The following is a 27,078-nucleotide window of genomic DNA, read 5'->3' on the forward strand; positions in this document are numbered from 1 at the left end:
TCATTCTGCTTTCTGATAGCCATTCAGAAATTTAGTGAACTCAGGGAAATGTAGAGTTCTACAAGCACGCTTGCACTTGTAGATGTCTGAATCAGGCTTATGTTGGTATTAACATTTAATGGAAGTAAACACTTTTTTAAAAAGACGCAGCTTCAATATGTCACAGCTTGAAATAGAAACAGAATACAAAAGGGTTTCAGAAAGTGTAAATGTCAGAGGAAGTGGCCTGTGCAATGTCCGTTAATACTAGTACAGACATCAGGACTTCAGAGGAGGACAGAAGTCAGTAAGGCTATATAGGACACTTACTGTACCTTTCCTCTGGTCTACTCTGCTGCAATTCCATTATAATCCAGACTGCTATTCTCAGGAGTTCTTTCCTTCAACTACCTCTCTTCTCTCTCTCTCTTCCTTTGTCCACCCTGAAGGCTGGAAAGTATGCCCTCTATAATATCTCTCCATCCTTGCTTTGATATCTAGAAACTTTCCTGTCAAGTATGGAACTCTTACAATAAGGAACTTCTGTTTCCTTTCTAAAGTAAGACCCTCAGAATGAATTTATTTCTAAGCAGCGAGGGCATAATTTCACCATGCAGAACCCTGTACTCCACTTTCAGTAAATTCCATAAACTAATAGTTCAATTAGATATACTGTGTGATAGCTCATGAATTTCAGTGAGTGAGACAGAGCTGTATCTGGGAAAGAGGAAGGCATCCTATCTCCACAGGGGCCCAGGGCCAACTACTACAAGGGCTTTTTTTTGGAGCAGGAACTCCTTTGCATATTAGGCCACACACCTCTGATATAGCCAATCTTCCAAGAGCTTACAGGGCCTCCTGTAAGCTCCAGGAGGACTGGCTACATCAGGGGTGTTGGGCCTAAAATGCAAAAGAGATCCTACCAAAAAAAAAGCCCTGACCCCCCCCCCTTGTTTTAGCCCTCCCACCCAGCACTTTTAGCCAATCAGCAGAGTATCACCCCCCCGCCCCCCATCTCAATCTCCTTCTACTCAGCAGTCGTACATTTCCTACTGCCACCGCTCATCACCCTAGCTTGTGTGAGCATAGTTGTGTGAGCATAGGGATAGGAATTTAACACATTGCCAGTCTGTTCTCTGTTTCTTAAACAGCACATGCTAAATCAGGTGAGGAAAAGATAGAACAGTGATTGGAATGGCTTGTTACGGCAAAAAAGAATGTCAGCATTTTTAGCTTACCTTCATGGTGAATTCTGCAGCAGCCATTTGTGATTTCTGCAAGGTGACAGAGCTTGTTAATTTCACCATTACCCCCTGTCCTTCAGGACAGTCTTTCAAAGAGTCCGGAAGACTGTTTCAAGCCACTGCATTAGATTAAGGCATTTGAAACACCAACTCACAGACAGCATTAGAAACTGAAATTGAATGATAAACATCTTGAATTTATATTTAGGTATTTTTGTGACCAAGCTATATATACATTGCATGCTTCAGTCTCTTTAACAGAAATGACACAAGCATGCTCTTGAACACAACACCAAGCTCAAATGGAAAATAATATCCTATTTCTACTGTTGAGCTGAAAAGGAATTTTCCCTTCAACTGGGACTTCCTGCTACTCTTTTCATTTAATTGCAACCCAATCATAAGCCAAATATGCTAATTAACATGACCGCAGGGATGCTGTTTTGGTGTTTATACAAACAGTGATTGTGGTGGTGTCTTCCGTCTATAGATATCAGCCAGTTTGGTGAAAGGGTGTTCTAACTGACTGTAGTGGAAATAGTATTACCTATCAGTTGAGGACATTATACAATGGTTTCTTCCTGCATGCTGCATGTGCATGTTATGTGCTCTGAAGTTGCTTCCAACTTATGGCAACCTTAGGAATTAATGTGCCTTCATAGGCAGCACTCTTACAAAACTGTTTTAAAGCTCAGTGTTCATGTTCAGAACAGAAATAGCATAATGGCTTTCTGAGAAGGAATCATGTCAGCCTTCTGCCCTGGTGAGGCATGCTGTCATTTTAACTCATTGTATGGTGTGTATTGTACAAATTTAAACCACTGAGGAAGCCCCGCAGCTGAAAAACAGTTGTTTGGTGTGCATGTATTTTACATTATTAATAATAGTGACTGGTAATAGGAAAGATGCTTGTAAGTATGTCAGATCCCAATGTATTTAAGTGTAATTTTACCAAAGGTTTTTTTACACTAGCGTAAGGCACTCATATATGCAACCAAACTTAAGAGAACATAAGCGAAGCCATGTTGGATCAGGCCAATGACCCATCCAGTCCAACACTCTGTGTCACACAGTGGCCAAAAAAACCAGGTGCTATCAAACTTGTTAGATTTTTAGACATAGTTTCTAATGGTTATACTTTGACTAAAGACTCTGGGATTTAATATACTATTTGCATTTGCGTAATTGATCCTGATATTTCTATATACAAGGGTTTTCTTCTTTTTTCAATCTCTTTGGTTACCTAGTTTGTTCTGGGCTGAAATTTTTCTCCCTGCTTTTTTGTTAATTTTCTCAGCCTTATGTCCTGTACAGTTGCCAGTGTATGGCTGGTACCAAACATGCTAACCAGTAGCCATGCAGCACTTTTTAACAGTATTGTCATCTTTATTGTTACTCAGTTTGAACAAACTTTAGAAATTAAGTGTGAGGAAAAAAGACAACCATGGAAGGAAGGGAACAGGTAGGATGAACAAAAATAAATAAAAGGAGAGAAGTAACAAGGGGGTGGATAATGAATGTGTCCTTATTAAATGCACACATTTTTGATCACTGGCACAATGGTGTTTTGTGTGGTTGGGGGTTTTTTAAACAGTTGCAATGATACTTTAGTGCCACAGAATATTATGGAAGAAATGAGTGCATACTGGATCAAGGAATCTTTCCATTCTTCTCTCTGAGAGCTTTGGAGCAAGGCGCATTAAAGGATGCAGTGGGAAAGACTATAACAAAAAGATAGTGTGAATACTAGTTTATACTAAGATGAACATCAGAAAAAGAACTTTCTAGTCTAAACATTGGTTTTTATGTTCCTAACATTCCAACTAACCAATTTTTCTTCAGTATAGACAAATTCACTAATGTTGCGTCATTCTATGTTAGAAATTGCTAACAAAGGTTATTTGAACTTCAGATACAATCCCTAATCCATAAATAACTACTTGGTTTTTGCCATGAGCTTCAGCCACTTTTATGTTCCTATATCTATCCCAGCACCATGTCTTCTGTGCCCCTCAGGTGATAGCAATGCACTCAATGCACTGATGTTTCCATCACGGAAACAACAATTTACCCTACAGTGTTGTGGGTCTACTCAACATACCAATTCAATGCTGACTGGTCTTGAGGTTATGCTACCAAACTAGTGAGGGATGTTAGAAACAGTCTGCTCACACTGCTGTCCTAAGAACTATTATTTGGGAAGGAGTCACACTGAGCAAAGTAGGACTTATTTCAAATAAACATGCACAGGCTCATGCTCTAAATTTATTTCAGAACACCTATTGTCATTGTTTTAAACTGAACCAACCACCAGACATCCAAATCTATCTTGGCCTTCCTCTGCTGATAACACTGCTTCTTTAAATCTGCCCAGCAGCGCCACTCTGAAACATCTTCATCCAAGCTGGTTATTGTGGCAAGCACATTCTGGTTTATTTAATAGTTTATTTTTAATTTTTATTTATGTATTTATTCATTCAATTTCTATCCTGCCCTTCCTGACGAAGTGGGCTCATGGTGGGTTACAATATAGGGGGTTCATATAAAAAACTATGTCTAAAATCTAAAAAACCTATCAATTAAAGCCTCAGTAAACACATTCAGATGGCACAGAGTTAATTAACTTTTAGTAAATCAGGTCTGGTTGACGGGTTTCCAGGTTGTCAGAGCAGAGAACCAAACAATTTCATGGTGATTTGAATCAACAGTTGGAACAGGCAGCTTGAGCAACATGGTCCAATCACAGTGGTCATCTGCTATCTCAACTGAAAGCCTGGTGGAACATTTTACAGGCCCTGCAGAACTATAACAGATCCCACAAGGCCCTGATCTCTATTGGGGGCTGATTCCACCAGGTCAGAGCCAGGTCCAAAAAGGCCCGGGTCCTGGTTGAGGCTAGACAGATGTCTTTTGGGCTGGGGATTACCAGCAGATATTGGTTGGCCGATCATAAGGTCCTTTGGGGTACATAAGGGGAGAGGTGGTCCCACAAGGATGTTGGTCTTTAGCTGCTCAAGGCCTTAAAGGTTAGAACCAACACCTAGAAAGAGATCTGGAAGTCTATTGGCAGCCAGTGCAGTCTGCACAGCACTGGTTGAGTGTGCATCTACAAAGTGCTGCATTCTGCACTAGTTGTAACTTCTGGATCAGGTACAAGGGTAAGCCAACATAGAGCTAGTTAAAATGGTCTAATCTGGAAGTGACTATTGCATGAATCACTGTAGCCAAGTTGCTGGAGGAGAGGCAAGGGACTAGTTGCCAAACCTGCAGAAGATGAAAAAAAGGCTGATTTGGCAAACACTGTGGGCCTGGGCCTCCATCGATAGGGAGGGATCCAGTATCACATCTAGACTCCAAACCTTGGGCACTGGGGAAATGTTAATCTTACTGGTAAATTTCTATTTATTGTTATTTAGTCACGATTCTAGGTGATTCTGTAACCCATACTGAGCCCACTTGTGGGGAGGGTGGGGTAGAAATTGAACAAATAAATAAACCATTAAAAAACTGAGTATATCTTTTGTGGAAAAGGTCCATCATTATGGAAACCTATTGACTATACTGCTTAAACATGTTTATGGAGAGTTTAGGCTATACATGTTTTAAATAAATATCAAAAATTTACTAGTCAGCATGCAGACAATCATAATCTTTTACTGCAAATAAAATTTTCGGCTGTGATACAAAACGCTGCTTGCACTCACACTAAGTGTTTGATTTTGTTAACATTTTAATTCTTTGGCAACTAACCCACCTGCCCCCTATGCTATATCACACATGGCTTTTGATACCAAAACAACTTGCCCTTAAGCCCTGGGAACTGGCTGCTTAAAAAACACAAACCTAAGACCCATTGGCAGTGCAATCCTAAGTAGCGTCTCAACTTCCTAAGCTATTGATTTCAATGGATTTAGAAGAAGGCAACTCTGCTTAGGATTGCACATTCTGCCTGTCAGCATTTCGTGGTTCTTTGGATCCTGAACAATCAATATAAAATATATACTGGGTACTAGTGGAAAGATGTTTGATTTGATTTACACATTTTAAAGCTAGTTATGGACTTTATGGATATATTAAAAACTTATGACTGGCTCATTATTTACTATTCTGCATTATGTGGAATGTTATGCTGTATTAAATGATGTTATGTTAAAATACTAACCCCAGCTTTAAGAGGATATGTTGCATCTTGAGCTCTGGAGTAGTGAAATAAAAACTGCATAGAAAGAGCTATTTCAGTATGCATACTTCAGACAAAAAATAAATCTTATGCATGTAAAGTCTGTTTCTAAATAGGTAAATACTTACTCTTTTATATATTTCTTGCGTATTTTCCTAGTGAGGATAATGATGATATAAGTTTACAATACTTGGCAACAAAAATATTGTGAACTGCAAATACAACAATCATCCCTTACCTCATCTATCTGCATGCTATTAAACATGGAGTTACAGAGATCCATAATAGAACTGGAGATCTAAAAGACAAGTGCATATTTTTAAAAATATATTTTTAGAAGTAAGAAATTGAATCTGGGTCACATAAAAATTAAATACAAGAGCTATATGTACTGAAGTTAATCTAGACATTCAAATCTAAAGGAAGTCACTAAGGTATCATTGCTTTTGGATATAAAACCTTTAGAGTCCCCTTCCCAAGATATAGTCACTCTTTTCATGCCTTATTAGTTGTCTGTCTTTGGCAGTACTTTCCACTTACCTCTTCTCAGCCATATCGATCATAATTAGGTAGAGGAGGTTCTTTTTACACATTTGGAAGAAATTGTCTAATGGGACACATTAAGATTTGAAATATAAATATTCACTTCTGTCCTTCAGCATGCTATTTAAGCATGCCCAGGTGACCCTTCTTGGAAGTTCAATATGGAATTAGGTTGAAATGGAAGGTGAAACAGAGATTAACAGAACCACTGGATCTATGAACAGTCAACAAAATTAGTACCCTGATCAAACTCTGTATCATTTAAACCAGTTATCCCTAATTGCAGGTCACCATTTGTTAATTACCCCTGTATACTCCAAATCAGGGAGTAATGCTGCTCCAAGTCAGGGAATAATGCAGCTTTAGTCAATGTTGCTTTTTACGGGTATGGAACACGGGTAGGGCAGTAATAATGAATCTGTATGGATCTTGAGTGTATACCCCATAGCTGTGACTTCTGCCATATTAATCTGAAACTACATTGTCTCAAATCAGTGGTTAAGAGGGCAGAGTTAGTAATCAACACACCTTTTAGCTTAAATTATTGTATGTTAAAACCCAAATGTCGTAAGTTGCTAATACATGGCTCTGGTTACCCACAAAATGTTTGCATGAATTATCTCCCAAATATCTCCTGAAGTCAGTATTACTTAGAAGGATTTCTGCCATTCATAATGAACCATAGCATTGTTACCTGGGGCTGATCAGACTGTTCTGTCCATTGATTGAAACACAGTGCCAATTTCTAGAACAGAAGATAAAAAATTAGACAGGGATCCAGGAGCTGTATTTAAGGATGTGTGGTTTGAACTTTACTAATCTTGATCTGATGTGAGCAATGGTCTGTTTGGAAATATTTTAAATACTCTAAACATACACACCAGACATTTTTGTCCCTGATATATCAATCAACATTTCTAGGAGGCAAAAGTCTTTCAGTATTCTGATATCTTGCATTACGTTGTCATATCCTAGAGCAGAGGTGTCAAACTCTTTTGTTTCAAGGGCTGGATCTGACATGTCACTTTGTTGGTCCATGCCATGCATGCCATAAAATGTAAAACCAGGTACCAGAGATAGAAACTTTATAAAGGTGATTTAAGATGCTGAATGGCAATAGCAGGTGAACGACAACAGCAGGTTTGATTGGATTAGGTGTGATATGCAGATGGGTAGTAGGTGTGGAGATACCAGTGTTGGTAATGAGACATGAAACCTAGCTCTCAATTCCATCCGGGAGGATCCAGTCCAGGAGGATGCAAAGAATAAATGGACATAAGTCTGGCATTATAAACCAGAACATTCTGTTGCTGACCTAAGAGTAGCAGTGTTCTTACAAAGGCATTTCAAGGAGAGATTAGAAAGAGAAACTGCTGAATTGCAATTGATAATGAACCTCAACACAATGCAATCTCTTGGACTGAATTTAGAGCTCATTTTCCTGTCTTATTACCAATATATACTATTATCATTTGGCATTTGAAATCACTCAAGTCTCCAAGATAAGGACCAATCCAAGTGTTCTAATTCCAAATCAGGGTCTTTTTGAAAGAAAATAAATCCAGATAAGAACAGAGAAATCCAGTCTTTTTTTTTAAGCAACAACTTTTCAGAATAAACCAAAATAATTTCCTCAATTTACATTGTGCTTTTCAGAAGAATCCATCCACCCTCCCTCCCTTATACCTCGAATAAAACATTGTTGGTCTTGAAGCTGCCAACTTTGTTCTCTCTCTCTCTCTCCCTCCCCCCTCCTTCTACCTTGAAGACTTGCTGTAAAAGTTTAAACAAAATAACCAAGATCAGTATTTTTGTGTTTTCACCCTCCTCCAAGAATTCCAGCTCTGTGTAATCAAGGGATCTCCCAATATCTATAAATGTGCTCAGTGTTTTCACCATGCCCCAAGAATTCCAGCTCTGTGTAATCAAGGGATCTCCCAACATCTATAACCTTTTTTGTATTTTTTTAAAATGTGTGTGCACATCTAGAAATCATGTTGACCTTGGGTGATTGACCCCCTACTGAGATCCTGGAAGGTAATCAGGCAGGTGGCTGGATAAGCCTGCCCCTGCCTCTCAGCTGGGTATTTCAAGGACAGTCTCCCATCCAAGTATTAACTACAGTTGACGCTGCTTAGCTTCTGATATCTGACAAGATTGGGCTTGCCTGGGCTGTCCAGGTCAGGGCTCTATAACTTTTCATGCAACTACATCACACTGCTTTTCTTGTAGCAAGTGATCGAATCTCTCCATTTTCCATTAACTCCATTAAGAAAAAAAGGCAACCCCAACAAGTCACATATTTTTTAAAAAAATGGAAGATGGGTGTATTTTTAAACAAATTGTGGTCAATTAAACTGTCCTATACTGAGTGACACTATTGGTCATCAAGGTCAGTATTGTCTTCTCCAATTGGCAGCCAGGGCCGGATCTAGGGGTGGGGGCAGAGGAGGGTGCTTGCCCTGGGCACCGATGAAGGGGGGGTGCCAAATTGGGTATGGGGTCCATTGTATTCTATGGGACCATAGGACAGAATGGCTCATAAGGGGGCACCATTTTTTTTATTTTGCCCCCCCTCAAAAACATGTAGATCCAGTCCTACTGGCAGCAGCTCTCCAAGGTTTCAGGCAAAGATCTTCCACATCATCTACTATCTACAGATATCAAGGGTATGCAGGTCAGAGGAAATGCTGCACATCCTGCATCTTGAACAAATGTTCTCTGGCCTGGGTCCAATGGGTAGCTTAATGATACCCCCACCACCACCTACCTTAATTATTCACTGGAGGTAAGACATGAGAGGTCGTTTGCTCTTTTCTCTGATGGTTCTGTACTTTTAACAAAATATTCTCCCCACACTACTACTTGAGGATTCAAAGTAAGGAATGAAACTCAGATACATGAGCCTTTCCCACCAGTTATAATGTTACTTGATTACAGAAAAGGGAAAGAACACTTTCTGCTACCTGCCTGAAATCTTGAAAGGGGTATCAGCGGACCTTGATAATTGTATCTCAGTTGGGTAGTGGCAATGAGCTATATCCAGAAATGGGTCTTTATAAAACTCAGTTGAAATTACTATTGGACTGATATGATTTCCTTTACTTTAAATATGAAAGGACCTGACCAATTTATAACTCTAGTCTGAATCAAACTCTAATCTGAATCTGACTGTTTTTAAAAGATCATTAATATCTAAGACTTCAGGTTTTAGATGAGTGTAACATGATATGAAGACTTTCTTTCGTTCATATACTCCCAACATTACAGAATTTTATTCATGCGAACCATAAAGGGAATAAATAACTCAGTCTTGAACTTACATTCATGGGAAGCATGCCAAGAAGCTTCCCTTCTATAATAACAGTCCGTTTCATCATTTTCTAGGCTTTCACATGCTGTTTGATATATATCACTTACATACACATGGATTATGAATTTTAAAAAACCCTGCATACCTCATTTTGAGGAATGTCTGATTCACTTAGATAGCCAGCAAAAGGTTGAGGAAATCCTTTAAAAATAAAATAAAAACTTACAGATACCATGTTACAAAGCAGAATTTGCATGTCAAATATAAATAAATACTTCAAGAAAACTATCGCAAGTCCTATACGAAAGGTACAAACAAGAACCCTACTTATAAGAGATTTACTGCCTTTAACTCTGGGACTATGAACTAAGATTTAGAACATGTGTGCATGTGATTCTAAAGAAGAAAGGACAAATCAGTCACCACCAACCCCGCATAAAATATCACCTCTAAACAGACATGCAAAACCAGTAATGCTTCGAGCTTTGTAATTCTTTGTGACACGTGTACACTCGCTAGAGTGGGTTTTCTCCACCTTCTTTAAAGTGGCTTGATTTGATAGCACCAATTCCCCAGGCTCCGTGCCAGCTAAATACAACACTTAACCTGTAGATATTATTCATTTCAGCACCATGGATAGCGCCATGGGTGAAAGTGGGTCTCGTCCTAATCAGATATAACTACATAAAACTTTTTCCGATCATGTCGCCCTCATCTGCAGAGATTTCTCAACAGTTGTCCGTCCCAACTGTCTTCCTTCAAAGTTTCACTCCCCGTGGAGAAGCCAGAGGAGCGCTAGCCTTGGATCCATACTCCTTCTTGGCCAAACTCTGGTTTTAAGACTACAGTTCCCAAGCCATCTTTCCTGCATAGGTGAGTACCTCCACTCCAGACAAAAAGAAGTGCAGTAGAAAGATGTAGATGAGGGGAGAGAGAAAAGAGATCCTAGCTATTAAGCATTCTTTAACCACTGTGACTGAAAGACTGATTAAACAAGTATTTCTATTACTAAACTTGTACACATCAACAGCGATTTTGTCTCTGAACAAAAAAAGAGGCGTAGAGGTAGAAAAAGTCTCACCCCCCCCCAATTAGATCATATGTTGGACTTGCTTAGATTTCTCGGAGACCAAGAAGCCCCTTTCTCTACCTAAAGCGGTTTGGATCTTACCTGAGGTTAACTGTGCGGTGCAAAGGCAGTAGATCACAAACAACAGCGAGAAGGGAGGACGGTGCTGTTTCATCTTCAAAGGAGAAAGCAAAGTTTGGCTGCTCTGACAGAACTTCTGCATTTCCCCTTTCAAGTTGAAGAGGAAGGCAGCCAGGTCACTACCCAGCCATTGTCTGACTGCCCTGGCCTAAGAGGTATAATTATTTGTAAGCAAGTGTTACCCATTTGTCAGAGGAACCAATCAGCACTTTGCAGGATCCTCGTTTTCTCATTAAGCTTCAAGCTGCGCCTTTATTAGGAAGCAATTTCAACCCTCAGGGCAAAGCGACTTCAGCAATTAGTCAAGGCTCCAAGAAGAGGGAAGCAGGTTGAAAAATGCTTCCTGATGTGGGGAGGGGGAGAGTCCCCTACACAAAGCAAGATATTGTGTATACCCAGATCTGCTGAACATTCTGTAACTTTCCAGAGTTCTCCTAATGCAGGGAGCCCAGGCAAACTGTGCAGTCAGTACAGCAGACCAGACTTTTACAGTGTTTTCTATAGAAACAAAAGACTTATGTTTTCTCCCCTTTTTAAGAAGAGCAGTACCATAAATCAAGCTGCAGCCTTTTGCAGTCTGTGAACGGGATACTTCTCATTTTAAAAACCCCAACTGTCAGTGTCATTTTAATATTTAACTGGCATAAGATAAATGATGTCAAAAAGAAACATATATCAGATACATTGAAGACAATTAGTAATAATCAGATGATAAGATTTAATTATTTGCATTGTAATTCACTTGAGACTTTCAGCCTGATCTCATTTAAAATATGCAAAAAGATAGGAAGCAAAATATAACCATTAATAACTCAGAACATGCAATCAGATGTTAACAGCATTTGTGTAATTTTGCAGAAGATTAATCTCACCTCTTTCACTGTTTTTCAATGTTGAGTTCAGAATTCTCAACAGTGTCTGCTAGGGATGTGTAAAAAATAAAATTAGGAATCAAGTTCAGGTCACTTTTTTTAGAACCTTGGCTCATATCCTTCTCTCCCCCACCCCCCAATCTGTCCTACCAATGTGTGCAAGTAAAACATTTGCCCTTTCCTAGTGCATACAGCTCCAGAGAATGAAGTAGCTAATATATAGAGTCAAAGAAACCTTCCAGAGCCAGTGAGATGGCAGAAAAATATATATGCTAAGCATAAAAAAATCTAGTTGTGATAATTGTGTTTGGCAGGAATATTGGCTAACTGTTCTGGTTGAAGTTTATTCCCTCTTTCCTCCTGCAGATTCTATTGACTGCTGCTGCATGGGAAAAATGAAACCAGAAAGGAAAGTACCATAATAATGGTTAGTCATGAAAACTTCTGAAATTATTCTGTTTCAGAGCTTTTACTACTTTTTGAATGGATGCAATTCAGATATGATCTTTAATGGTAAAGTCCCATCTGCATGCCAGATAAAACAAAAACATTAGGGAGAAGTTATACTATAGTATTGTCAGACTCTGGTGTTGAGCTGGAGGTTTGCTCTGGTGGAAGAACCTCAGGCTGGAGGTTTGCTCTGGGGGAATTTGATAGCACCCTCTCCTGGTCCTGCCAGTAACTTCTCTCTAATTGCCTTAGGTGAAGTCTGTCCCTTCCTCTCTGGTTCTCCCAGGGTGCACCTTTTAAAGGAGTGCCTGGGGTGGAACAACGCTGTCATCACCTATCTTGGGGGATGGGCCTATGAGAGAAGCAGATCCTTGACTCAGCGGGCACCTATCTGTCCAAGATCCCACTTCCCCTGCTCATCCCCCATGGGAAGCCTTATGTGGCATTCCTTCTGCCCTCTGGTCACTGAATTACTTCCATTCAAAAAAGAAAAGTAAAAGCTCTGAAACAGAACAATTTCAGAAGTTTTCATGACTAGCCATTATTATGGTACTTTCCTTTCTGGTTTCATTTTTCCCATGCAGCAGCAGTCAATGAGTATGAGCCAACATGGCATAATGGTAAAGAGCAGAGGCTTCTAAGCTGGAGAACCAGGTTTGCTTCCCCACTCTTTCTCCACATGAAGCCAGCTGGGTGGCCTTGAGCCAGCCACGATTCTCTCAAAATTCTGCCTCACCCACCTCACACAGTACCCATTGTGGGAAGGGGGAAGGGAAGACAATTGTAAGCCACTTTGGGACTTACAAGGTAGAGAAAAGTGGGATATCATATATTTCCAAATAGTCAGATTAAAAAAAGAAAAAGGTTTCCTTAAATCAAAATGACTCCCCTTCACCCTTACTTCATTTCAAACGAGTATTGAGAATTTGCTATTGTCAGTGGCCCAGCCAGCATCACAGCAATTTAATGAGATTTACTTTTACTGGACAAGTACAATAATAGCTTGTTCTTTCCCTGCAGTGAAAGCAGGACCCGTGAATTACATTCTAAGTTTACTGCCCTCAGCCACAAGCACTTATCTATAGACACCATGGAAAGATTTGATGGAGAGGAGACAAAAGGCCAGCACTATCATATTTGTTTTCTTATTTAGATATTTGTACTCTGCTTTCTCCAAAGAGGCTTACAACATGGTTCTACCTACCATTTTATCCTCACAATCTACTTTGTGAGGTAAATCAGGCAGACAGAAAATGAATGGCTCAAAGTTAACCAGTGAGCTTCCACTTTGCCCGGTATAACAAGTCACCTTGAACTGGCCTCATTTACCGTTTTCTGATTAAATATATGCCTGAAGTTATCAATAAATATGACAAACCTAGAGGTGAGGCAAAAACAATGAATAATTCAGTCAGAGAGACCACATTAGGTGTTCAGAAATGGAAATGAAATTTCTGCTGAGTATCAGAAAAAAGGTATCACTTGGAAAATGTTACGGTTCCAAGAGCTTTATCAATATTTGTAACCATGTTACTGTAAGAAAAAAAATAGGCTCAGAAACTGAAGTAGCAAAGCAGATCAGTTCCACTCACAAAGAGCACTACTTCCATTTAAAGTAATAGTGGGAATAATTTATGTGCAGTGCCTAAGCATGCTTTTTCCAAAGTGCATTAATCTCAGTAAGACTTGCTCCCTTGTAAGTGTGTTTAGGACTTTAGCTTTAAATTAATGTTTTAATATCCATTTTTTATTATTTGTCTTTAACATATTCTTATCACCTCTTACCTGATAGCAGCACTTTATTTCTTCATAAGAAAAGGCAGCCCTATTTTTAGAAGAAAAGAGCAAGAATCCAGTAGCATTTTAAAGACTAACAAAATTTGTGACAGGATTTGTGGAGTAATTCATTTTTTCAGATACAGCAAGAATGTGAGTCCATCTGTCCTATATACTGGAAAGTGGAATGATTTCAGATACCACATGACATTAGCAGGTTTATGACAATAGCGGGCTTGATTGCATTAGGTGTGATGTGCAGAGGGGTAGTAGGCATAGAGAAATCAGCATTGGTAAGAAGACAGGAAACCTAGGTCTCAGCTAAGTCCAGGTGGATACACTGTCTTAAGCTTCATTATTAGTTGCAATTCAACAGTCTCCCTTTCTAATCTCCCTTTGAAATTCCTTCGTAAGAGAACTGCTACTCTTAGGTCAACAGCTGAATGTCCTGGAAGGTTAATATTCACTGAATGTCCTGGAAGGTTATTATTCACTGTTTGTTGAATATTGTGGTTTCTAATGTCAGACTTATGACCATTAATTCTTTGTTGCAGGCCTGTTTGTATGCCAGTAAAGGTACTGTACTGAACAGAGTTGAATGGCCTCTTTGTCCAATGTAGGGGGAGAAGGGCATTGCTGACATGTGATGGTATAAATCACAGGAGAGGAAGAGCAGGAGTAGGAACTTGAGATGCTATGGCTGATGTTGCTGGGTCCAGTGATGTTGCTAGGATCAATGTAAGGGCAAATTTGGCATCTTGGTTTGTTGCAGGTCTTGGTACCAGATTGCCAAGTTTTGCATCTCAAACCAGCATTAAGGGCATGGGGTAATGGCTGAAAGTTGGCAATGCTACTGAAAACTGTGAAAGTTGTTAACAATTTATCTTGAAAAATGGAGTAAGGGAACCAAGTATTTGAAAGCAGATGTTCCATAAAAGTAGGTTTATGAGGAATTGGCTAAGTTTTGTCCTTTGGTAGCACATATAACGACCTCAAGTAAGGAGAAATATTTCATTGACTATCGTTAAATTACTATCAGCTCAATGTTACTAATTTAATAATTGCCATCTCTATTTTCCTGGTCTTACTAGCTAAGTAGAAAGCATGTGAGGAAAATGCATAGTGAGGCGTGGGAATGCAACAGACAAAAACTGTCCAAATAGAACCTACTTTGGCAGAGGCTATTTTCAATTCCAGCATAGCAGCAAGACACTGAGCAGAAGAAGGGACTGGTCATTACTTACAACAGTAGGAAACAGATACATTTACTGTTCAAAATGGTGAGAAACTGGCAATGGAATATTAAACTACTTGCCTGAGAATCCATCAGAAAATGATTCAGAACTTATGATTTCCAAGGGAGTTTGCTTAATTTTCATACTGCCTTTATGTTTGAAACTGGAAAGTTTAAGAGGCTGTAAATTGTTTTGTTTCTTTTTTATTACTTGTAATCTAAACAGTTTTTAATCTGAACATTGGGATAAAGTAGATTAGTAAATTCAGTTTTTAAAAATCCATATTTCTATAATACTGATAAACATATGGAGCAGCGGTTCATCAGTGGCTGATAAACATATGGAGTGGAGGTCCATCAGTGGCTATTAGCCACATCATATTGTTGGAACTCTCTGTCTGGGGCAGTGATGCTCTGTATTCTTGGTGCCTGGGGGAGGCACAGTGGGAGGGCTTCTAGTGTCCTGGCCCCACTGATGGACCTCCTGATGGTGCCTGGTTTTTTTGGCCATTGTGTGACATAGAGTGTTGGACTGAATGGGCCATTGGCTTGATCCAACATGGCTTCTCTTATGTTCTTATGTTAATACTAATTGATACTTATAGCCCACTGTTCTAAATGGATTTAGAAGGGTGTAACTCTGCTTAGGATGGCCAGTGTGTTTTATAAATAACTAGACATGCAACAAGTATGGAGTGTTAACATTTATTGTATTGTCATGCCCTTCAAATCTTCACCAGCCAATTTTTTATCTCAAACCACCATTAAGGGCATGGGTTAATGGTTGAAAGCTGGCAATGCTACTGAAAACTGTGAAAGTTCCACTGAGAGGATTCACACAGCTTCCTTTGAGTTTTGGGAACCAGGTTTGTTTTAAACTGTAAACTTTCATCTCAGTTACCAGGTGTTCTTAAGGCAGCAAGTATATAGGAATGGGTTCATCACCATGCAGTAAGTATTGTAGTGCACAAGTAGAATATGGAGATAAATGAGGCAGGAGTTGTATATAAATAATAAAGATTTATTTATTTACAGATTGTTTTTTTTTTAAAAAAAAAGATCAGCAGCAGAGGTCTTCAAATAGTCATTGGAGAAACCTGGCTGAGGCATATAAATTTAAACTAGCCATAGCTTCAGAATGCATCATTTGAATTTTATTTTCAATTACAAACAGGCTTTTATTGACTAGCCACCAGTTATTCCCTCTCATACATGCAAAATTCCACCCACAATGGCCTGCCCTTTCTCAAGAGTTGGACTAAATGGCACATGGTTTGCTCATTACCAGAGAAAGGTTCTCCTAAAGTTCTCATGCTCACAGTGCCTGTCTCTGGTAATGAGACAGGCCTCACAGCCAGGTACTCTGTCCTCTCCCAGAGGTAGAGCTAAACCACTCTGCCACACTACCAGGCAGAGTTCCCACTGTCTAATCTGTTGCTGAGGCTGACATGGACTATGGCTCCTGGAGGCAGGCCTGAACTAACTCCTGCTCTGCTTTCCTCCAGCTTTCCACCCCATTCCTGAAAGGTGACTGGATGCTGGAGCAGCACTCCCAAAGGCTCAGCTGAGTGGCTGTTTTCAACTTCAGGGGCAGGATGGCGTCCTATCTGTCATATCTTCCTCTTTCAATCTTCCACCTGCTTCTCAGGAGCAGCAGAAGGTTCAAGCCAGTGCAACAAAGAGAAAGATCTTTCTGAAGCTACCTGAAATTAGTCTTTTTCTCTATTCAATTCTATGTCAGGCAGTGACTTAGCATTAATAGGTGTTAAGGCTCACTCCAAACATTGGTGCGAATGAGTTGTTCACCTGGGTGCCTGATGAGGTGATAAAACTGATTTAGGACCATACTATTAGAGATAGACAGGATGCCATAAGTAAGTGCTATGCACATGAGAAAGTATGTGAGAGGGTGAGGATGCCTGAGGGAAGCCATGGATGTTGGGGGGCAGTGGCAGAATTGCTAATGTCTTATTGAGGCCTTTGAAGATGTTTTAAGAGTTACTTCAGTTGTAGGTAGGCAAGCTGAGGGAGGATGTCTTCCTCTTGCATCTTAGGCCTTATGTAAGGAATATGTATTGCAGGAATGCCCTAGCTGAGGATGGGGTCAGTGCTGAGGTAAGTATGGCTTGACCTGGCAAATCGCAGGACTGACATGTTTACTATGAAATTTATATTTCACTTTTAAAAAAGCAGTCAAAGTAAGTTCCTATTATAAACAGCATTTAAAATTGCTAAACAATCCTGTAGTGGGGTGAAGAGAAGTCCCTTCACATATAACACATGAGTTCTCTGCTGTCACACTTATTTGCAGCTTTTTCTAGGGCTCTCATGCTCACAGTGCCTGGTCATATCAGGAAAAGGGTACAGGGGAAGGCTGAAGCCCTTTGTCGAGGCGCATTGCTGTCAAAATTGAAATCTGGCACCACCTGCAAGTTGTGTGTGCCTGTGACACAGGGCACAGTGTAGGGGCTGTGGACCAAAGTGTATACCAAGAGGTCTGGGGGGCCAAACTAAATGGCCATCCCCTTCATCAGGTGTTGTGGGAGCAAACAATGTCCCCCAATGCTATTTTTGGGTCAGAAAAATAGTGCGGGGGAAGGCAAGATCCTGGCTTAAACCAGAACCTGGGTTTTTTTGGCCACTGTGTGACACAGAGTGTTGGACTGGATGGGCCATTGGCCTGATCCAACATGGCTTCTCTTATGCTCTTACGTTCTTAGAATCAGGGTGCAGTTTAAAGGAGTTTATGTCTGGGAACTCACTCTATAAAATGGCGGCGCATTCTCCAGTCATCTTGTCTAATTTGGCCCTTAGCTACAATGAGGGTGAGCTAGATGTCAGGCAGCTTACCAGGCTTTAGAATCTTTTCAGTTTAAAGCAGGTGTTTCCCAGTATTTGAACCAAAGCTTCTATCAAACTTTGTAATTAACCCTAAGCATACTTACAAAGCAATAAGCCTCACTAATATTAATGGGACAGACTCCCAAGTACACATATTTAGGATTGTGCTATAATTAGTTGATATACTTAATAAATAATCCCTGATTCAATTTTTGCAAGAAAGTGCTTTAATAGAAGTGCAAGTGAAAATACATGTCTTTACTAACTGTATCTACAAGCCAAATGAATATTGAATAGGTTGTCATGTTTTTCTTTAATTTTCTTCCTGTGATGGATGATTATAGTCTTCCCTTCAGGGTTGTTTCCTCATGCAGTGACACAGAGGTCATATTTCTTCTGCATCATCAAAAAATCATGTAGAATTTGTGCTTGTTCCTGCAAAATTTGATGGCTGCATTCAAGTATCATTCAATGTGAGTTGTTAAGAGCGTCCAAGACAGGGAAAAAATTATGTTATTGCATGTGCAAGCAAACTAACCTCTTTGGCAAGTCCGCTGAGGGGGTTCTATCATAATCAAAGGGTCTGCATTGAAGTCTACAAATAAGAATAGAAAAGGGAAATTAAAGAGTCTGGGTTTTAAAAATAGGTCATGTGTTTAGTGTGGAAAAACATTTCCATACATTTCTGTTTTGTTATTTTTTGAGAAACTGACTACATGACTCTGACAATCATATATGTTGAGAATTCAGATCTGAACTCCATACCTTCATTGGCATAAATTAAAATCAGACAAAGCCACTATTCAAATATACGAATGTACAATTAAAATTGATCATCTCTCCATCGCTTTGAAAATATTAGGAAAAAAACACTGACTATTCTCTTCTTTATTAGATTAGTCTAGCCTTAGAGAGCCAGTTTGGTGTAGTGGTTAAGTGTTAGAACATAAGAACATAAGAGAAGCCATGTTGGATCAGGCCAACGGCCCATCAAGTCCAACACTCTGTGTCACACAGTGGCAAAAAATGTTATATACACACATACACTGTGGCTAATAGCCACTGGTGGACCTGTGCTCCATACACTGTGGCTAATAGCCACTGATGGACCTGTGCTCCATATTTTTATCTAAACCCCTCTTGAAGGTGGCTATACTTGTGGCCGCCACCACCTCCTGTGGCAGTGAATTCCACATGTTAATCACCCTTTGGGTGAAGAAGTACTTCCTTTTATCCGTCTTAACCTGTCTGCTCAGCAATTTCATCGAATGCCCACGAGTTCTTGTATTGTGAGAAAGGGAGAAAAGTACTTCTTTCTCTACTTTCTCCATTCCATGCATTATCTTGTAAACCTCTATCATGTCACCCCGCAGTCGACGTTTCTCCAAGCTAAAGAGTCCCAAGCGTTTCAACCTTTCTTCATAGGGAAAGTGCTCCAGCCCTTTAATCATTCTAGTTGCCCTTCTCTGCACTCTAATCTGGGAGAATTGGGCTTGATTCCCCACTCAATTTACAGCTGCTGGTGTGACCTTGGGTCAGTCACAACTTCTCTCAGAGCTGTTCTTTCAAGAGCTCTCTCACAGGGTGTCTATTGTAGGGATGGGATGGGAAAGGAGATTGTAAGAGACTCCAAGTGAAGGGTGGGGTATTAATCTAATCTCTTCTTCTACTACCTCTGTAAAACCTTTTATGTAAGTGATTAGAATGTGAACATAATTTGTTAAATATTTTTGTTGAATATTGCAATAGGCCAATTATAATGAACTTCTATCACACCTCACTTCTACAACCTATGAATACTTAGTAAGGGAACAACCTAAAGCAGGCCTGCTTAGAAGTCCCATTTTATTCAATGGGGCTTTCTTCCAGGAAAGTGTGTTCAAGACTGCAACCTAAAATTCTGAAGTGTCATTACATATAATCATGAAAAGTGACAATGTTTTGAGAAGGTGGAAGAACAGATATCTCCTGATTCCACCCAACACAGAACTTGATGATAGACGCAAATGTTTGCATGGCCAAAGCCTATGGCAGAATTTCAAAGAAGAGAAGGATGTGTTAGAAATCTATAGTGGGTCCTTTTGGTTTAAGAACCCATTTTCACAGTTGCTAGGGCAGATGTAGGGAACATTTTTGCCCCCGGGACACCGCAGTATGAAGTACAGGCTCCAGATGCACTCATGATCTTTTAAGTGGAGGATCAGCCTTGAGACAACATCTTCAACAGCCTAGCAAAACCTTGGGATGGCCCACTAGGAACCACATTCAAATCCACTAGAAACCCTCAAATTCTTCAAAAAATTTATTGCACAAACCTAAGGAGCAGTACAAACAATATTTGGGCTGAGGTACACACTAATAGGTGGATGCCAAATAGGTGTATGCAACTCAACTCTATCTCACTTTTCCCAGCAGATCCTCAGGCAGGCTGTGGAAACAGGTGCCTGGAGGCAGTTATGAGATGGAGGATGTGGGCTATCAAGCTAAAGTGCAATCCCAACAAAGCAAAGTACTACTGGTGGGAGAAGGTCTGACTCAGGAATTGAATTTTTTCCTGTTTTGGATGAAATTATGTTTCTCTTAAAAGAGCAGGTTTGCAGTTTAGAGGTCCTACTGAACCACAGCCTCCTGTTGGATGGCAGCAGTGGCCATGGGCACCTTTCCCATAATCTGGTGAGCCAGCTATGGCCATTCCTGGGCAGGAATGATCTTGCCACTGTTGTGCATGCCCTGGTAACATCAAGATCAGATTACTGCAATACACTTGACATGGGGCTGCTCTTGAACACTGTCTGGAAACTACAGTTGGTACAAAATGCTGCAGCCAGAATGCTGATCAGAGTGAGTTGTAGGGACAATATCTCTCCCGTTTTGTTTCATATACGTTTACTCCCAGTTTGTTTCTGGGCCCAGTTCAAGGAGCTGATCTTGAGCCCTATAAAGCTTGGGGCCAGCATACTCCATATGACTACCAGACAACTCGTCAGAATCAGACACCCTGCTTCAGATGCCCCTGCCATCTGAGTCTAGATGGGTGGCAACCTGAAAAAAAGCCTTTTTGGCTGTATAACCAAAATGTTTGGACTCCTTCCACAGGGAGATATGTCTGTTTCCCTCTATTATATTCTACCAGGAGGTGAAGACTTTTTTATTTAGCATTCTCTCACTAACTCCTATTAGTCCTCCTCCATTTTTGTGTGTTATGTGCTATGTGTTTATGTAAGTGCTTTAAATTTTTAATTTATATTTGTGTTAAATGCTATTTAATGTTTGATATGTTTTAATGTTGACTGCCTTGGGGACTGTGAATTGGGTGAAAGGAGGCACTGAAATCTTTTTAAACATAACTATATTTCATATAACTCTCAATGAAGTTTATATAATTCCATAATAGAATTGTGTTAACAGTAAAAAGTATCTGAAGATGATTTTTGAAATGCCCATGAATTTCTTGTCTTTCAGATTTTAGCATGTTTGGGAAATCAGCAATGACGTCCCAAGAGGCAAGTGATCAATTTGAACAGCAACAAAAATAATAATTTCAATTTTTTTAAAAAAAAAAATAGATATTATTCAGCCATGAATGGGTAAAGAAATCTATAATATATGATTATGTGCAAACTTGTCAACAGTATCAAATTGAATTTATTTCTGAAAATAGTTTTTTACAGTACAGAATTACTCCAGGCTAAGACCATGAAAATCAAGGTGAGTAGGCTACACTTACTTTGCATAGGATTGCGCATCTACTCAGATATCAAGTCACAGAACTTTGACTCCGTTAAAGAAAAGAGCTGGATCCAACAAACTAGTCTACTGCTGAGGAAAAAGTGGATAGGGGTATCAAAAACCTGCATGGGATCTGCAAGGACAAAAGCCATGTAGGATGGGTGCTGTAATAAGAATTCAGTAATGTTAACTGAAAAAAACTGGCTCACTCCAACCCAATGTCTTATCTCCATTTCAAATAAGACTTTCTCCCAGTCTGACAGACTCACATATCCTAAGGAATGCAGCTGTCAAGGGAAATCATTGTTATGAAAAGAGACTTTTTTTGAGGTGTCTGGAGCAAAGATATAAAGGAGTGCTGATATTGTTATAGAACCTTATATTTCATCCAGAATTTACTGGATTTTTTTGTTCTGGAAAGCCAGAATGGTATTTGAAAGAAAAGGGCTATATGTTTCCAGTAGCAGCAGACAAATTTGACCTAAAGCATACTGCTTTAACAAGTTTTTAAATATTAAGGCTCTGATAATAGCACACTTATATGGGAGAAACTCAAACTGCATTTAGAGACATTTCTGAATGAGCATGCATAGGACTGAACGGTAAGTAGTTCATGACTCTGTAAACTCTCAGCACAACTATAATTAAGACTGGATCCTCATGTTGTTGAACGCTGCATTACTTTAATCTGTCCAGAAAAATCCAGGGAGATATGTCTGTTGGTGAATGATTACAGTACTGCTGTATACAAAGAAATATAGCACCTACCATAATGGAATGATACATTTCACAGGCAGTTTACCTGTCAATAGGCAATTCTTATATTGGTTGCAATGCTGTTATAAAACCTACAAACTACAGACTTTTAAGATGTCAGAAACACATGTCTCTGCTTTCATGTGCCCATCCCATTTATCTTGAAAAAAAGTTCTTCCAGACTTAAAATCTTATTTGCTGCTTTGTAATGCTTTGGCAAAAGTTAATGCACAGTACAGTGCTCCTTGAATATTGTTTCCTTAATATTCTCTCTGGCTAAATGGATGCACAACATTACAGAGTAACAAGAAGGTGGTAATACACATTATGGTTAGGGCTTCATCTCATCAGAACTTGAAAGCTAGGCAGGATTGGTCCTGGCTGATATTTGGATGACAGACCTCCAAGGAATACTAGGGCTGTGATGAGGTGGTTATGCCAAAGCACCTCCGAATGTCTCATGCCTTAAAACCCCATGCCTTGAAAACAAGGCCGGATCTAGGGGGGGACAGAGGGGGGTGCTTGCCCTGGGCGCCAATGAAGAGGGGGTGCCAAATTGAGTATGGAGTCCATTGTATTCTATGGGACCATAAGATAGAATGGTCCATAAAGGGGCATCATTTTTTAATTTTGCCCCCCCTCAAAAAACATGTAGATCTGGTCCTGCTTGAAAACCCTATAAATCAGCACTTTCTACCATCAGGAATACCATTTATCTACTCCATGGAATCTGTTTTACACACAGAAGGGTATGACTAGCTCTTCAGCTGACTGAAAAGTGATAATGTTGAAAAATGAGAAGAAATTTTATTTTTAAAAAGTGTCACATCATATTGTAAAGATAAAAGTTGTTTTTAGATAGTACTAAAATGGTTATACTAGGATGATTTAAAGAGTCCTCGTTACCTTCCAGTTGACTGCATAGAGAGAGCTAAAATAATGTGTATACATACACAGGGAATCTAATGCAATTGCACATAAGTTGGCATATCTTTTAAAAAAACACCATTCAATTTATGTTGAAAAATTACAAAATGAAACTTTTATAATGCTGTTTTTTATGTTAACTGGATTTGGGGTGAAATAATGTAAAAAGAGGTATTATAGGATGGAAATTCTATTTTCAGACCACAGCCTGCATTCACATAGGTTAATAGCTGAAAGTTCAAAGCTTTCACTCCGATTATTTCTGTTCTTCTTGAACTGACATGCCGGATTTCAATCATGCAATCAAGCTTGAGCAAAACATTGCGCTACGTGAACAATAGCCCCTAAAGTAAGTTGCATTACTCACAGTTTGAATTCCAGTCTGTGGAGAGATAAAGGCTGAATGCAAATTCAGTGTAGCTTTTTCGTCCTGCTTAGGTAATCTTTTGTCCTATTTTCAAAGCCATGCACGAAATGGGCCTATACAGAGCCTAATTTAGGGTTGCCAACCTCCAGGAGGAGTCCTGGAGAAAACTGTGTAATGAACAATTATACAAGCCAACGCTTATGTACAATTTTATATATATGTATAGTATCCTAATACATGCTACCACCTGGTTCTACACTAAAACAATTGCACAGTAAACAATCATAACATCAGTTACTAAGTAATGATGCATAGAGTCCACAATTAAAGGCACAAGCCCTATATTTGTGCTGTAACCAAGAAGGTGCTGCGAAGTCTCATTCACTCCAATTCAACTGCAACAACTATGCTGTGAATCTTTCTTCAGCAATGATAGCAATAGTCCAAAAAGATGCTATATTACTAGTATTTTTATCTTCAGCAACAAGTGCCCTATTTCAGCTTGGATACACTGTTGACATGCTTCCGGCTATATGTATGTTTCGAAAGCCTTTGTCTGACACTTTCCAATATATGGAACCAATGCTCAGTAAAACTGTCGAAGATGAAAAAACGCGGACTTGGCAGTGGCCGCTATCTGTGCCTCCATTGACAGTGAAGGCTCCAGAAGAACCCCCAAGCTCTTGACCCTGTGGGCCGCTTTCAGCGGCACACCGTCCAAAACCAGAAGAGGGATTTCCCTTCCGGGGCACCGCAGCCCAAGCAAAGGACCTCTGTCTTCGTTGGATTCAACTTCAACCCACTCAGCCTGAGCCAACCTGCCACGGCCTGCAATGTTAGGTCCAGATTTTTCGGGACGCAGTCAGGCCGACCATCCATTAGTAGATAGAGCTGAGGGTCATCTGCATATTGATGGCACCCAAGCCCAAACCTCCGGGCAATCTGGGCAAGGGGGCACATGTAGATGTTAAATAACATCGGAGAGAGAACTGCCCCCTGTGGCACCCCACACACTAATGAGTGCCTCTGGGACAGCTCTCCCCCAATTGCCACCCTTTGTCCCTGTCCATCAAGGAAGGAGGAAAGCCACTGCAAGGCCGACCCCCTAATCCCTGCGTCGGTGAGCCGGTGGGTCAGTAACCAATGGTCGACTGTGTCGAACGCAGCCAACAGATCTAACAACGTCAGCACCGCCACGCCGCCTCGATCCAGATGCCATTAGTCTAGTCATTTTCACAAATGACATTAGCAGTTCTTTGAAAGCTTTCCTCTTGCCCACGTTCCACAGCAACTGATATAAAGCAGCATATTTCCTCTGATACTGGAGTGGGTACATATCCATTATGACTAGTAGCCTATAGTCCATCCATTGTGAATTTGTCCATTTCCCTTTTAAAGGCTTCCAAACTGGTGACCATCACCACATCCTGTGGTAGGAAGTTCCACAATTTAAATATGTGTTGTGTGAAGTACTTCCTTTTGTCTTCCATCTTGCTGGATGAGCCTGAGCTCTAGTATTAAAGGAGAGAAGCTGCTCCCTGTACACTCTTTCCACACCATGCATAATTGTATAGACCTCTATGATGTCTCCCCTTACTCCCCTTTTTTCTAAGTTAAACAGCTCTAAGTGTTTTAACTGATCCGCATAGTGCAGCTTTCCTAGACCCCTGATCATTTTGATTGCTCTTTTCTGCACCATTTTGAGCTCTTTTCCAATATCTATTTCCAAGTGCAGTAACTAGAACTGTATACAGTATTCCAAGTGTGGGTTCCCCATATATTTTTTATGAGGGCAGTATGACAGCAGCAGTTTTATTCTCTGCTCCTATCCTAACAATGTCCAGCACGGAATCTGCCTTTTTCACAGCAGTTGCACGCTGGGTTGACATTTTCAACAAGCTAACCTCTTATCGCTCCAGACCCCTTTCTTGATCCATTCTTGCCAGTTCAAAATCCATCAGTGCATATGTGATGTTGGGATTTTTTGCCCCAATATATATCACTTTAACGCTTGCTCATGTTGAATCCCATTTGCCATTTTAATATCCATTCCCCCAGTTTGGAGATCCTTTTGTAGCTCTTTGCAATCAGTTTTTGTCTTAACTACTTTAAACAACAGACTTGTAAAAAAAAATACAAATTAGATCAGTCATGCCAGTTTTATCAAAAAGAGCAATTAAATCAATAGCTATTCTACTTGTTTGATACCAAAAATCCAAGAAAACTTGTCAGAAGTTAAAGAAAAATGGTTCTTGCTGTCTTCCATTGCTTAAAGATGCCAACTCTAGTAACCGTCATGATTTAACTAAGTACCATTCTTTTGGAATTAAGAATTAGGTTTTACATTAGGGCTTTCTCAGTTTTTAGTAATTAACAATTTTGCATCTAATACGAAATCATATACCATCATTTTATTCATCACAGGCAGGGCTTTTTTTGAGCAGGAATGCACAAGAACATAGTTCCAACTGGCTTGGTGTCAGAGGGTGTGGCTTAATATGCAAATGAGTTTCTGCAGGGCTTTTTCTACAAAAAAAAGCCTTGACCACAGATACTTCATCACCTATAATTCCAAGCAATATAGTCTTTGGAGCAAAGGATAATCTGAGTGAGGGCATACATTGTAGGTCACTAGATGAGGACTGATGAAATTTTAATTGTTGGACAGGTTAATATGGAAATCCTTTACATTTCCTAATTCCAGATCATTTAAGATCTTATAAATTTGCTGAACTCAGAAACAAACTAGTAATCAGTGAAGCTATTTCAAAATATGTACCTTATACTTGATCCTCCACTCCCCTCCCCAACAGGGTTGTTGCTTCATTTTGAACCAACTGAAGTTTCTGAACTACCTTTGAACCCAGTCTAACATAGAACATGTTGCAGCAGAAATCTAATCTTGATATAACTAGAGAGCAAATATTAGTACAGCCAAATCTGATTTAAAAAAAAGAAAAGAAAGGTCCACAGCTGGCACACCAACCAGAGCTGGTTAAAGGTGCTACAGCTGAGAGCAGAACACCCATCTGTGAAGACACAGATCTAACAGCACCTCCAAGCTGCAAACCAGCTCCTTTGGGGAGGGGGGGGGGGTGCAACCCCTTCTAGAACAGATCGAATCCCCACTTTTTGAGTAGCCCTGTTTTTAACCAGTTCTATTAAAGATCAGGTTTTTAGCACTGATCAGCCTCCAATTACTGTCAACAACACATGCAGAAGAGAACAAAGACAACTGTGCTATAACAATCATTTGCAACTGTATTTACACTGTACCAGATTGCCAGTTATTATTATGGCCTTATAATAGCACAATGTGTGAATGCAGCCTAGATGTAGAGTGGTTTGCACTTTTTAGCTCTATACTACAGTTTGATTAGGACCATAAGAGGCCTAGGAGCTTTCCTCTTCTAGTGACAGGAGTGTGAGGCAGTGACGGTGCAGCCACACATCGGAATGGTGCCACGGCGATCAAGCGCAGCGGGACTGTCTTGTCCGCGCAACCCAGCAGCAGCAGATGATGCTCGCTATAGCTCCCCTCCAGTGCTATATCCAGCCACGGGTGAATGCAGTAGCGGTTCCTGGCTGAACGCAGGCAAACCCCAACCCTTGTCGAAGCACTTGAAGCGACTGCCGCAACGCATACCCGCCTTCCAA

At 40.0% G+C, this 27,078-nt stretch overlaps 1 protein-coding gene across 1 annotated transcript in view; it reads right to left on the reverse strand.

Moving 5' to 3' along the window:
- NMS (neuromedin S) overlaps positions 1-26,218 on the reverse strand; it is a 35,444-nt gene extending 9,226 nt beyond the window's left edge. The window contains exons 1-9 of the mRNA XM_060233825.1: positions 26,201-26,218; positions 13,577-13,616; positions 11,342-11,390; positions 9,405-9,460; positions 6,641-6,691; positions 5,642-5,701; positions 5,532-5,558; positions 5,386-5,439; positions 1,218-1,253 (exon numbers count right to left, since the gene is read on the reverse strand). Coding sequence (XP_060089808.1) covers positions 1,218-1,253; positions 5,386-5,439; positions 5,532-5,558; positions 5,642-5,686 — 162 coding nt within the window. The 5' untranslated portion in view covers positions 5,687-5,701; positions 6,641-6,691; positions 9,405-9,460; ... (1 more) ...; positions 13,577-13,616; positions 26,201-26,218. The remainder of the gene's footprint in view (positions 1-1,217; positions 1,254-5,385; positions 5,440-5,531; positions 5,559-5,641; positions 5,702-6,640; positions 6,692-9,404; positions 9,461-11,341; positions 11,391-13,576; positions 13,617-26,200) is intronic.
- Between the last annotated feature and the right edge of the window lie 860 nt (positions 26,219-27,078).

This window comes from Heteronotia binoei, chromosome 3, assembly GCF_032191835.1.
Source record: "Heteronotia binoei isolate CCM8104 ecotype False Entrance Well chromosome 3, APGP_CSIRO_Hbin_v1, whole genome shotgun sequence".
Taxonomy (NCBI): Eukaryota; Metazoa; Chordata; class Lepidosauria; order Squamata; family Gekkonidae; genus Heteronotia; species Heteronotia binoei.